The 13207-nt window shown below is 40.4% G+C and overlaps 1 protein-coding gene across 1 annotated transcript in view; it reads right to left on the bottom strand.

Annotated features, from left to right (window-relative positions):
* The window catches only part of tg (thyroglobulin), a 350909-nt gene that overhangs the window by 231835 nt on the left and 105867 nt on the right, over positions 1-13207 (bottom strand). Inside the window, exons 26-27 of the mRNA XM_059987817.1 lie at positions 11734-11931; positions 1579-1743 (exon numbers count right to left, since the gene is read on the bottom strand). Coding sequence (XP_059843800.1) covers positions 1579-1743; positions 11734-11931 — 363 coding nt within the window. The remainder of the gene's footprint in view (positions 1-1578; positions 1744-11733; positions 11932-13207) is intronic.

Raw genomic sequence — 13207 nt, 5'->3', positions numbered from 1 at the left:
TTTAGCTAATCATTCAAAATCATCTAGAATTACGGTGTTATTTCAGAGTAAGAGGTCACACAGATAAATTGGAAGTATTTTTTTCTTTGTTGGTTATAAATGCTAGGAACTCCTCATTCCAGAAAAGTGAAAATTTAATCATTGTTTTTGTCGATGATTGCAGTAGACAAATTCTTGAACTATCAGAGCCAATGGTTGCAGGAAACAACCAGAGAAGTAAAACTGAGGGCAAGTTCAGATCAGCTCAAGAGTCTACATGTTTTAGTCCTTCTATCTTGTGCTTATGTATTTTCATACTGCCATTGTTTAAAATTTATGAAAATGCAACAGAAATAAAATGTCATTCCAAAAATATTCACATGATTATTTTCTTAATGGCAAATTACTCCAATGCATCTTATGCTAAAAGTCAATCTTTTGGAAAAATACTTTGCTAATTTATTTGTGGTAAAATTACATTATGTATTGTTGCCTGAGTTATATGTACTGTATTGTCCACCTTGGTCCAGAGGAACATTATTTCGTTTGGCGGAGTACATGTATACAGCTCAATGAGGATAAACTTGAACTTAGACTTGAACAGTGAGTGAGCTGCTAGATATCCAAAGCAACAGCCACTGATCCCCACACTTTTACCGAACTGTAACTTCATGAAAATGAAGCAGATCTGATTACACAAATCAAACTGTTCAGTGCAACTGTGAGCTGGAAAGTTTTCAGAACCATCCAAAACCCTATGAAAACTAAGCTCTGACTCACTTAATTTTCACATTCAAGCTATTAAAGCTCAGTTGACTTTTCACTGAATCTGCCTTCACTGATCTTTTTGCCAACATATGCTTCTAAAAGGATCCACAAGTGTATATCAGGAACAATGCTTTTCCAACATTTTGTCCTCGCTTAAGGGATGTGACAGTGTGCACATACTGTTCTTCATTGTGATATATTCAGATTTGGAATTCAATGATGTGTGGAATTATAAATGCAAACTTATGCCAAACCACTGCATATCACACTGCACTGTTGTTCCATGTCATCCTCAGAATATTGGCTTTGCTGGCTCCTTGTCTGTGACTATACCATGATAGACTGTTCAATAAGATAGAGGCAACATCCTCTCACCAGCTAATCCTTGGTCAGCTTTCCTGCAAGGCCCATTTCTAGAGCTGAGATAACAACTGTCTTATGAAATTACATCTCCTGCTAGACTAAGAACCAATTCTTGAATATTCCTAGTTCCAGTTTCAGACTTGGCACTGAGTATTGTGCCAACCATTCTGCTGTTTCTATCTGGATCATAGAAAGTGAGATGGCCCCAGTCTGGTAGATAGTGTTAATCTCTCATCTATCTGTTCATATTTTATTGTTGCTAATGGAAACTTACTGCGTGCCTTTTAGCTAAGCCTCTCCTATATTCTAATATGGTTACAGTTTAGAAGTTAATTGCGTGTAAACTGTCTGATACATTTTGAGGTGATGAAATGGAAAGCAGTAATCCTTCATCCTTTACTTGAAACTGAACATTGCTGAGTTATTAATAGATCAGGAAGTAATCACACCAACAAATTGTTTACTTACAGCCACTGAACTCCTGTCCCCCAGTATTCGACGTGAGGATCTTCTTTTGTGTGTTTGAATTAACACCACCACAAACACCATCATTGAGTGCAGCTGCTGTCTGCCAGTCATCAACATTACAAAATAGTACATCTGGATAACTAATCAGACCACAGAGGAGGGTACCTGAAAACCAATCATTCGCAATTAAGTGCTATGAATACCATGCTATCCCTTTTAACCATATAACAATTACAGTACGGAAACAGGCCATCTTGGCCCTTCTAGTCCATGCCGAATGCTTACTCTCACCTAATCCCACTGACCCGCACTCAGCCCATAACCCTCCATTCCTTTCCTGTCCATATACCCATCCAATTTTGCTTTAAATGACAATACCAAACTTGCCTCTACCACTTCTTTTCGAAGCTCATTCCACACAGCTACCACTCTGAGTAAAGAAACTCCCCATCATGTTACCCTTAAACTTTTGTCCCCTTAAGCACGCCTATTTATGTTATCTACACTAAATGACAATAGTTATTCATGCAAAGTAACAGGAGTGAGGATAAATCCTTTTCAAATTGGCAAGCTATAACAGTTTATATGGTTGATGCACCATCAATAACTCACTCTGAGACGTAAAGGCGAGATATCGGCTTTTATTGACTGGAAGAAGGAACGAGCAATGAGTGACCACCATACTACATCCTGGAGACTGAGAGGCCAGGCTCAGGCCTTGATCACCTTTATACAGGGGTCTGTGGGAGGAGCCACAGGAGCAGTCAGCAAGGGGTGTGTCTGGACAGGTATATGTAGTTCACCATGATGGTTCAGGATCAATGCTGAAGCCTCAAATCACTTACGATGTAGATGGATGGAAAAGCTAATTGTGAGGGAACAGCTTTGATAAGGTGAATAGATGAATCATGTAGATGGAATATAAAGCTGAAAAATGTAAGGATCTCTACATCAGCTGAAAGAGTAGTAAAGCAGAACTTTGGGCAGATCTAATCCTCACAGAATTTCAGTTTCCAAAGCTGGTGCCTGTACAATCATTTTCTTCCATACAACTTATGCAACCAGCTGCCTGATATAATTCTTCCTGCAGCCCAATAGGGCAATGCAATTTTCCGCATATTGTCCTACACGTAGCTGCAGCCTTTGCTTGCACACCTATATTGCATTAAACAGTCCAAGCCTGGCAGTCTTTATTCAAAAACATGGAAGAAATCAGCTCTTGGGGGAAAATTAAGTAATTGTCTTTTCTTTATTTATGTCAGACTTTTATTTTTGATTGATTTTTTGGTATGCCTTCCGTTCTGAAAAGAAAAAGAATATTTTAATTTTTTGGATGATATTTTACGTTTATTTTACCGGCCAGGAAATCTTAGGCTGGTAAGGCTTCTATGGAGAGACGATAGGGGCAGTATTTACATGCATTTGGAAAAGCATGGAAATATGGGGATAGCCAACTTGGCATTCTGCTGGGGAAGTCCTCTCTCACAAATTTGATTGTGATTTTTCAGAAAATAATGAAGATGATTATGAGGGTAGGGCAACAGATACTGCTATATGGACTTTAGGAAAACATTTGAGAAGGTCTCTCATGGTGGCATGGTCCAGAAGATGAGGTCACACAAGATCCAAGGTGAGTTGGAACACTCGAGGAACTCAGCGGATCAGGCAGCATTAATAAAGAGAAACCGAATCACTGATTTGGGTTGAGTCTCTTTACAGAACTGTAAAGATCGAGGCTCCTCCCCTCCATGTTCCTATCCAATTGATTCTTAAGTGATACTACTGTACTTGCTAATTGTGGCATCTCATTCTGCATATTTACCAACTTCTGCATGAAAAGATTCTCCTTTAGGTACATTTTAAATTATTTGACCCCACCCTAAATCTATGTCTTCTAATTTTGGACTCCTTACCCTGCAGAAAAGGCCTTGTATATATTCCTCTCACAATGTTAAACACTACTATGGCTGCCCCTCATTCTCCTATGTTCCAAGGAATAAACACCTAGACCGGCCAACCTCTTCCTATAACTCAGGGCCTCTCGTCCTGGCAATATCCTTGTAAATCTTTTCTGCAATTTTTCCAGTTTAACAAAGTGATCAAAACTCTACACAGTACAGCTTCATCAACAACTTATAACCTTCAACATAATGTCCTATAATAACTCCTGCACTCTGTGCCCTGACTGATGAAGGCCAACGTGCTAAACAACATCTTCCCCACTATATCTACCTGTGATGAACATACTTCAATGAACTCCAATGAACAACATACTTCTACTCCCAAGTCACTCTTTACATTACATTCCTCTATGCCCTACCATTCAAAGTAGAAGTCTTACTCTGGTTTGATTTTCCAAAATACATCACCTCACAATTAAGCTGAAATCCATTTGCCACTCTTCGACCCACTTCTGTAAGTGATGAACTTAGAACATGGATCAGTACATGGAACTATGATGCTGTGGCCATTACAAAGACTTGGTTTAAGAGAGGATGCTTAATGTCCAGTGTCTCAATGTTTTAGAAAAAGATAGAGAGGGAGTTAAAAGAGGGAAGGGAAGTTGCGTTTCCAAGAAGATAAAAAGGAAGGCACATCCACTATATAGATAGAACTCAGAAATAAGAAGTGTGATTGCACTGCAGACACCCAACAGAAAAACAGACAAGCAGACAGATTAAGGAAAGGTTTCAAAACAATCAGGCTGTTGTCATGGGGGACATCAAATTTCCTAATATAAATCAAGACCTTCTGAGTGCAAGAGGATTGGATGAGGCAGAATTTTAGGTGCATCCAAGAGCATTTCTTGAATCAGTCTGTACTGTAGATGATGCAACAAGTAGAGGGGCTGTACTGGGACCTGGTGTTGGGTAATAAGCCTATTAAGGAGATTGATCATTCAGTAAGTGAGCAGTTAGGGAATAGTGACCACTACTCCTTAAGCTTTAAGATAGCTATAGATAAGGATTGGGTAGCAGGTTGGAGATAAATCTCTTCCAAAGGAGGTATAAGGGAATCCTTCACTCTGCTCACCTGCAGGTCACCCTCGGGAAGGTGCTTATCCCCCTGATCAGGGTCATATAAAGCCATGGGAGCTGATGATGGATGGTTATAAGAGCAGCTGGTGCATATCACAAGTCCTGGTTATGCAACCACTGACATCAGGCAGACATTCTCAGACATATTGATAATGGCTGGGAACAATGATAATACCCAGAAGGCGGCAATGGCAAAGCATTTCTGTAGAAAACTTTACCAAGAACAATCACGGTCAAGCAACATGGCATGTGATGATGAATAAATATGGACCTTGCAGGAAAGTATTAAATTAAAGCAGGGAAAATAACAAGAGCATTAGGCAGGAACTAGGGAGGAGTTAATTTGGAACAGATAGTTTTTGAGCAATTCCACATCTGACATATGGAGGGTGTTTAAAGGCCAAATGCACAAAGTACAGAATAGGTATATTCCAGTCAGAAGGAAGAACAAGTATGGCAAGGTAACAGAACCAGGACGTCAAGAGATGTGATGAATTTAGTCAAGAAAAAGGAACATTAAGTAAAGCTTAGGAAGCTAGATTCAAATAGAACCCTTGAGGATTATAAAGAAGCCAGAAAAGAACGCAAAATGGGAATTATGAAAACTACAGGGGGGCATAAAAACTTTGGCAAGTAGGATTAAAAAGAATCCCAAGGCATTCTATACATATATCAAGAGCAAGAGGAGAACCAGGCAGATTGAGACTACAGAATGTTGCTGCATAGAGACATCTGGAAAACCTCACAAATGGGAAATAGAAATTTATTCTGAAGTTACTGCAGAAAGCAATCTTGACATCAACTCAAAAGAGTTTGTGTACAAATGTATTTTCGACCTCTGAAATAGGCATTGATAAATACATTCCTGGACTACAGTATATAGTTTTGTTCTTTTTCAGCAGAGATAATCTTGATACTGGACGCAGCTCAAATAAGATTCACAAGGCTGAATACTGGGATGAAGGGATAGTATTAAGAGGAGTGATTAAATGGTTGAGCTTAAACCCATTGGAGTTTAGAAAAATGAAAGGTAAACTATTAAAACATGTTGGATTCTGAATGTTTAATAGTGTAGATGAAAAACTTTTTTCCTCAGGTGAAGTTATCTACAAACGTAATAAACACAAAATGCTGGCAGAACTCAGCAGGCCAGACAGCATCTATGGGAGGAGGTAGTGACGATGTTCCGGGCCGAAACTCTTCATCAGGAGTGCAGTAACTTCATCCCTCCCCCCACTTCTTATCCCCCCTCAACCATCCCATGTTACTTCAGTCCTGATAAAGGGTTTCGGCCCGAAACGTCGTCACTACCTCCTCCCATAGATGCTGTCTGGCCTGCTGAGTTCTGCCAGCATTTTGTGTTTTTATTAATTTATTTCCAGCATCTGCTGATTCACTCATGTTATCTACAAACGTAGATGTATGAAGTATAATATCAGAATTAGAAGTAACACAGAGAAATGAGGAGGATTTTCTTCTCTCAGATGGAACTCCTCATCCCAGAGAACAGTTGAAGTTCAATTTAAGAGAGTCAAGAGTTACGGGTGACTGGTAGGAAAGTAAAGCTGAGGACAAGATCAGAAAAGGTCATAAGTTTTCATCCTCCTCCTGTTTACTATGCTTTTCCATTTTCATACTCCCTTTTAAATTTTTTTTTAAAAAAAGCATCAGGAATAGTATGTTATTCCAAGAATAATTCCACAATTATTTCCTTGATGTTACAGACTATGACAAATTACTTCAGTGACATGAGCAGCCAGAAATTTTCTGTACAATTTTTAAGTACTAGACCACATTCTTTCACCATGCCTGTATTTTCCTGGAATAAATAAGCTGCAAGTTAATGCTTTAAACTAGCAACTCTGAACTTCACTATCATTTGACTCTAATGCTCCTAGAATAGCTGATGACTTGAGCTGATGACTGATTGTCGTATGAAAATGTGTATTGAGTCATTGAATGTAGCATTAATACAGGCCTTTCACCACAACTTGTCATATTGACCATGCTAGTCCCATTTGCCCATGCTTGACCCATATCGCTCTATGCCCCTCCTATCCATGTACTTATCCAGGAAATTTTGACTCTTGTTATTGAACCTGCCTCATCCACTTTCTCTGGCTGCTCATTCCATATATGCAACCTCTTCATGAAGAAGTTGTACCTCAGGACTATTCAAGTCTTTCACCTCTTATCTTAAACCTATGACCTCTAGCTTTTAGACTCCTTTCCATAGAAACAAAGACTGTATTTACCCTATTTATCCCTCACGTGATTTTATGCATCTCTAAGGTCACACCTCTGCCTCCTATTCTGCCTAATCTTGCCCTATAATTCAATCCTTTGAGTTTTGGCATCATCCATACAAATCTTACCTGCACTTTTTCTAGTTTAATGATGTCAATCCTATGACAGGATGACCAAAACTGTACCCAATTATCCAAATGCAGTCTCAACAACATTTGGGATAACTACAATACAATGTCCCAAATCCTGTGCTTCATGTCTTGACCAACGAAGGCCATGCCTTCTAATCTTCCAGGCCAGCCTGCCATACAGAACCTTATCAAAGGCCTTTCTAAAATCCATAGAGATAGTGTCTATTATCCCACCCTCATCTATCTCTGTCACACCTGTAGCATCTGTATCCTGGAACATCAAACTGTCAGTCCTGTCCTTCTCTCAGCCATGTTTTCGTTAATGCAATAACATCCCAATCCCCAGAGCCAGTCTACAACTTGCATTCATCCATTTTAGCCAATAAGCCTCTTGCATGGTAATAAATGCAGATTAAACCATCAGTATTTCCTCTTTTTACCATCCTCCTAGCTATCCTGATTTTTAAAACTCGCTGTTGTGGGGTACAATATTTTTCCAGTCTTCTCAACTTTTCTACTCCACAGGGTCCGATATGCCTGCCAATCTAGTTTAAAGATTCTCAAGTAGAACTTGTAAATTTCTCTACCTGGATATTGGTTCCCCTCCTGTTCAGGTGCAGAAGTTACCCCCTCCCAGAAGCACAGGGATCCAAGAACCCGAATCCCTGTCCCCTACATTAGCTCCTCAGACAAGGATTCAGCTTGCCTATCATTCTATTCCTGCCTGCACTAGAATATTGCACTGGAAGTAATGAAGATATCACTTCCTTTTAGTTCCTGCTTTTTAACTACTTTCCTAACTCTCTATACTCAGTCCATAGGACCTTGTCACTTTAAGTCATTTGTACCAACTAGTTATTTGACCCCTCTCTTGAGAATATTCTGTATCCACTCAAAAATATCCTTGACCTTGGCATCCATGAGGCAACATATCATCCTGATGTTTCTTCTGTGACCTTAGGATCTCCTGTCTGCCCCTTAACTAAGCAGTCTCCTGTCACTGGTGCTCTGACAGCACCCATTCCTGCTGAACTTCACAGGAAGTCACACATCCACAGACCTGAATACTGCTGCTACCCACTGAAGGATCACACCCCACCCACCCCCCAGCAGTATTCAAAAAGGTGGATCTGCTTGTGAGGGCAATCAACACGGAAAAATCCTGCTGTAACTGCCTCATCCCCTTGCTTCTTAATTTTATCCCAACTATTGACAGTACCTTAAGTATGACCACCTCACTAACATTCTTATCTATGTTTATCTTAGCATGCTGAATGATCCTGAATGCATCCAGCTCCAACTGCAGTTCCTTAATATGGTCAGCCAAAATCTGCACCTGGGTGCATTTCACACAATTTAGTCTTCAGGAATGCTATATCCCATATCCCACAGGAGGAGCATACCTACCCTAATATTAAGCTGACCTTACCAGCCTTGCCTGTACCTCTGATCAGTGTCATCCCAGGAGTCAAAGCAGTACTCCCACTTAAATGTTGGCCTCACTCACAAAAAGATGCTCCAAAATGGTCACTCAGCTAGAAGACTTCCTTCCCTTGACTGACGTGCCTCACAATTACTCAATTGGAGAAGCTTCTTCAGCCCTGTTCTACCTTGGCTTTCTTTTCAATCATTCAGTTATGGATTGAGCTAAGAAATCACAGGGGTAAAAGGACCCTGATGGCAGTTGAGTAGAAGCCTCCTAACAGCTGTAGTAATGTGGACTACAAATTACAACAGGAAATAGAAAAGGCTTGCCAGAAGGGCAGTGTTATGATAATTGTGGGGGATTTTAACATGCGAGTGGATTGAGAAAATTAGGTTGGCACTGGATCTCAAGAGAGAATTTGTAGAATGTCTACGAGATGGCTTTTTAGAACAGCTTGTTGTTGAGCCCACTAGGGGATCGGCTGTTCTGGATTGGGTATTGGGCTATGAACCAGCGGTGATTAGCGAGATTGAGGTGAAGGAACCCTTAGGAAGCAGTGATCATAACACGATTGAGTTCACTGTGAAATTTGAGAAAGAGAAGCAGAAATCTGATGCGTCAGTATTTCAGTAGAGTAAAGGAAATTTCAGTGGCATTAGGGGGGAGCTGGCCAAAGTTGACTGGAAAGGGACCCTAGTGGAAAGGACAGCAGAGCAGCAGTGGCTGGAGTTTATGCGAGGTGAAGAAGGTGCAACACAGATATATTCCAAAAAAGAAATTTTCGAATGGAAAAAGGATGCAACCATGGCTGACAAGAGAAGTCAAAGCCAAAGTAAAAGCAAAGGAAAGGGCATACAAGGAAGCAAAAGTTAGTGGGAAGACAGAGGATTGGGAAGTTTTTAAAAGCTTACAAAAGGAAACTGAGAAGGTCATTAAGAGAGAAAAGATGAACTATGAAAGGAAAAGATGAAGAAATCTGCAGGTGCTGGAAATTCAAGCAACACACACAAAATGTTGGTGGAACGCAGCAGGTCAGGCAGCATCTATAGGGAGAAGCGCTGTCCACATTTCGTCCTGACAAAGGGCCTTGGCCCAAAATGTCAAGAGCGCTTCTCACTATAGATGCTGCCTGGCCTGCTGTGCTCCACCAGCATTTTGTGTGTGTTGCAGGAAATTATAGACCCGTTAGCTTGACATCGATGGTTGAGAAGTTGTTGGAGTCAATTGTCAAGGATGAGGTTATGGAGTACCTGGAGGCATATGGCAAGATGGGCAGAACTCAGCACAGTTTCCTTAAAGGAAAATCCTGCCAGACAAAACTATTGCAATTTTTTGAGGAAATTACAAGTAGGCTAGACAAGGGAGATGCAGTGGATGTTGTGTATTTGGATTTTCAGAAGGCCTTTGACAAGGTGCAGCACATGAGGCTGCTAAACAAGATAAGAGCCCATAGAATTATGGGAAAGTTACATACATGGATAGAGCATTGGCTGATTGGCAGGAAACAGAGTGGGAATAAAGGGATCCCATTCTGGTTGGCTGCCGGTTACCAGTGGTGTTCCACAAGGGTCCGTGTTGGGGCCGCTTCTTTTTACGTTGCATATCAATGATTTGGATTATGGAATGGATGGCTTTGTGGCTAAGTTTGCTGATGATACAAAGATAGGTGGAGGACCAGTAGTGCTGAGGAAACAGTCTGCAGGGAAACTTGGATAGAATGGGCAAAGAAGTGGCAAATGAAATACAATGTTAGTAAGTGTATGTTCATGTACATGGGTTGAAGAAATAAACGGGCAGACTATTATCTAAATGGGGAGAGAATTCAAAGTTCTGAGATGCAACGGGACTTGGGAGTCCTCATGCAGGATACCCTTAAGGTTAACCTCCAGGTTGAGTTGGTGGTGAAGAAGGTGAGTGCAATGTTGGCATTCATTTCTAGAGGAATAGAGTGTAGGAGCAGGGACGTGATGTTGAGGCTCTATAAGGCATTGGTAAGACCTCACTTGGAATACTGTGTGCAGTTTTGGGCTCCTTATTTAAGGAAAGGATATACTGACGTTGGAGAGGGTTCAGAGAAGATTCACTAGAATGATTCCAGGAATGAGAGGGTTAACATATGAAGAACGTTTGACCGCTCTTGGACTGTACTTCTTGGAGTTTAGAAGAATGAGGGGGGACCTCCTAGAAACATTTCGAATGTTGAAAGGCATGGACAGAGTGGATGTGGCAAAGTTGTTTCCCGTGGTGGGGGAGTCTAGTACGAGAGGGAATGACTTAAGGATTGAAGGGTACCCATTCGGAACAGAGATACAATAAATTTTTTTTTAGCCAGGCGTGGCGAATCTGTGGAATTTGTTGCCATGGGTGGCAGAGGAGGTCAAGTCATTGGGTGTACTTAAGGCAGAGATTGATAGGTATCCGATGGCCAGGGCATCAAAGGTTATGGTGAGAAGGCAGGGGCATGGGACTAAATGGGAGAATGGATCAGCTCATGATAAAATGGCAGAGCAAATTCAATGGGCCAAATGGCCAACTTCTGCTCCTTTGTCTTATGGTCTTGCTGCTTCTCCATCTGCCTCATAGGTCTGTAAGCACTAAAGTGTGCAATCTGGAACAGATCTCCAATGGTTTAAGTGCCATATACAATCTACCCAGTTTGGGATTTCACATTACGCAATGTAACAACCACTGAGCTCCAGGCTATATAATGGCATAACCTATACTTACCATATTTAGTAATGGAAAGTATCAACCAATCCAACAGCTCCCTGCCATGTAATGCAGGTAATGCCTTTGCAGTAAAATTTATTTCAAAAAAATTCCCCTTTTAAAACATAGAACTCTTTAAGCTTGATTACTATTTAGGCATTTTGTTATTTATAGTAACTTTGTCTGTATTGCTGCTGCAAAAATCACAAATTCCATGACATTTGTCAGTGATAATAAACCAGATTCTAATTCTGATTCTAAATCTGATCTCTCCATATAATGTGGTATCCAGTCCAAGAGATAACCCCTTCTAATATAGTAATGAGGATTGAAGCCCTTTAATTTTTAATGTATCATCTAAGACAACTGAAGACATCTTTAATGCAGCAATGAAGGTTTCAGGGAATAAAAAGATACAGAACAAGTGCTGGTAAATGAGAACAGTATGGACCGGTGATTAATAGTTAATATGTCGGTCCAAAGGTCTTGTTTATATGTTGTATCACACTTTTCTACATGACTGTAACCAATGACTGCAGAAAATTAAAAATACAATACTGCCCTTTGCAATATTTCTTGGAAATCTTTCTTAGAGTTGCTGTACCTCTGTCAAGAGACAACTGACTCAACACAAATCCATCACAGCATTGCTCCTCCCCACAGGTCTGCCGACAGAAGTGATGTACGTTTGTTAAGCTTGAAGCATCTGCAGAAAATGCGATAGTCTTGTATACTCCTGTATTGACATTACGATAATCTGTCCGCACAAAGGTCTTGTGAAACGAAGTGGTGAATTCTTGACCTAGAGAAAATTAAGAACAAAACATTGAATTTTGCAGTACAGAAGAAGGCTATTTTGCTTATTGCTCTTGTGCCAGTTTTTCAAAACAGCTGCACAATTCGTAGCTTATCCCTCTATTTTCCTGTTCTGTTCTTCAAATCACTTTTGAAAAATAAACATTGAGTTTCTTTTCACATGGCTTTCAAGCTGAGCAATCTAGGTTACAACATAAAATCTACACAGACTATCAAATCATTCAACCTCAATAGACCTGTTTGTTCAAGAATCTGTTTTAGAGGGAACAAACACTACATGAGACTATACTCAATGTTGAGGCAATTAATTTCAGAAGTTATTGTCTGTGTAATTTGATAAGCTAATAATGGTGATCACCTTCATATAGTCCAGTACCCAGTCCAGGGGATAACCTGCATTTCCCATTCCAATAGATTTTTCCCATGTAAAGTTATGTCTAATGTTAAACCTCCATTCCTGATATGATAGAGAAGTGAGGTATCATTCAAAGGGAGAGTTCAAACTCACTGCGTAATGGGGACTTTCCACTTTCTCATAGGAGGATTTGATGACCCTATAGAGAGCGAGCAACTGCTATGAGATGCTTAAACACACTAAATTTCCCAAAGTTTTTTCTTTTCCCAAAGTTGTTAAAACTGAAGTTTCTCACTTGGGAGTCAGAGTGGTACAGCATACAGATCTGGCCTATAGCCCACCACCTCCATGTGAACCAGTTTGCCCATCTTCATTCAATCCTATTTATACATCATCGATCCCATTGGACAGTAAGGTTAGTTAGGAAGGTTCAATCGTTATGTATTAATATTGAAGTAGTAAAATGGATTCAACAGTGGCTGGATGGGAGATGCCAGAGAGTAGTGGTGGATAACTGTTTGTCAGGTTGGAGGCCGGTGACTAGTGGTGTGCCTCAGGGATCTGTACTGGGTCCAATGTTGTTTGTCATATACATTAATGATCTGGATGATGGGGTGGTAAATTGGATTAGTAAGTATGCAGATGATACAAAGATAGGTGGCGTTGTGGATAATGAAGTTTTCAAAGCTTTCAGAGATATTTAGGCCAGTGAGAAGAGTGGGCTGAAAGATGGCAGATGGAATTTAATGCTGATAAGTTTGAGGTGCTACATTTTGGTAGGAATAATCAAAATAGGACATACATGGTAAATGGTAGGGCATTGAGGAATGCAGTAGAACAGAGTGATCTAGGAATAATGGTGCATAGTTTCCTGAAGGTGGAATCTCATGTGGATAGGGTGGTGAAG

This window comes from Hypanus sabinus, chromosome 1 (assembly GCF_030144855.1).
Source record: "Hypanus sabinus isolate sHypSab1 chromosome 1, sHypSab1.hap1, whole genome shotgun sequence".
NCBI lineage: Eukaryota > Metazoa > Chordata > Chondrichthyes > Myliobatiformes > Dasyatidae > Hypanus > Hypanus sabinus.
The sequence above is the reverse complement of the archived record's forward strand: the minus strand, read 5'-3'. Positions and strand labels throughout refer to the sequence as shown.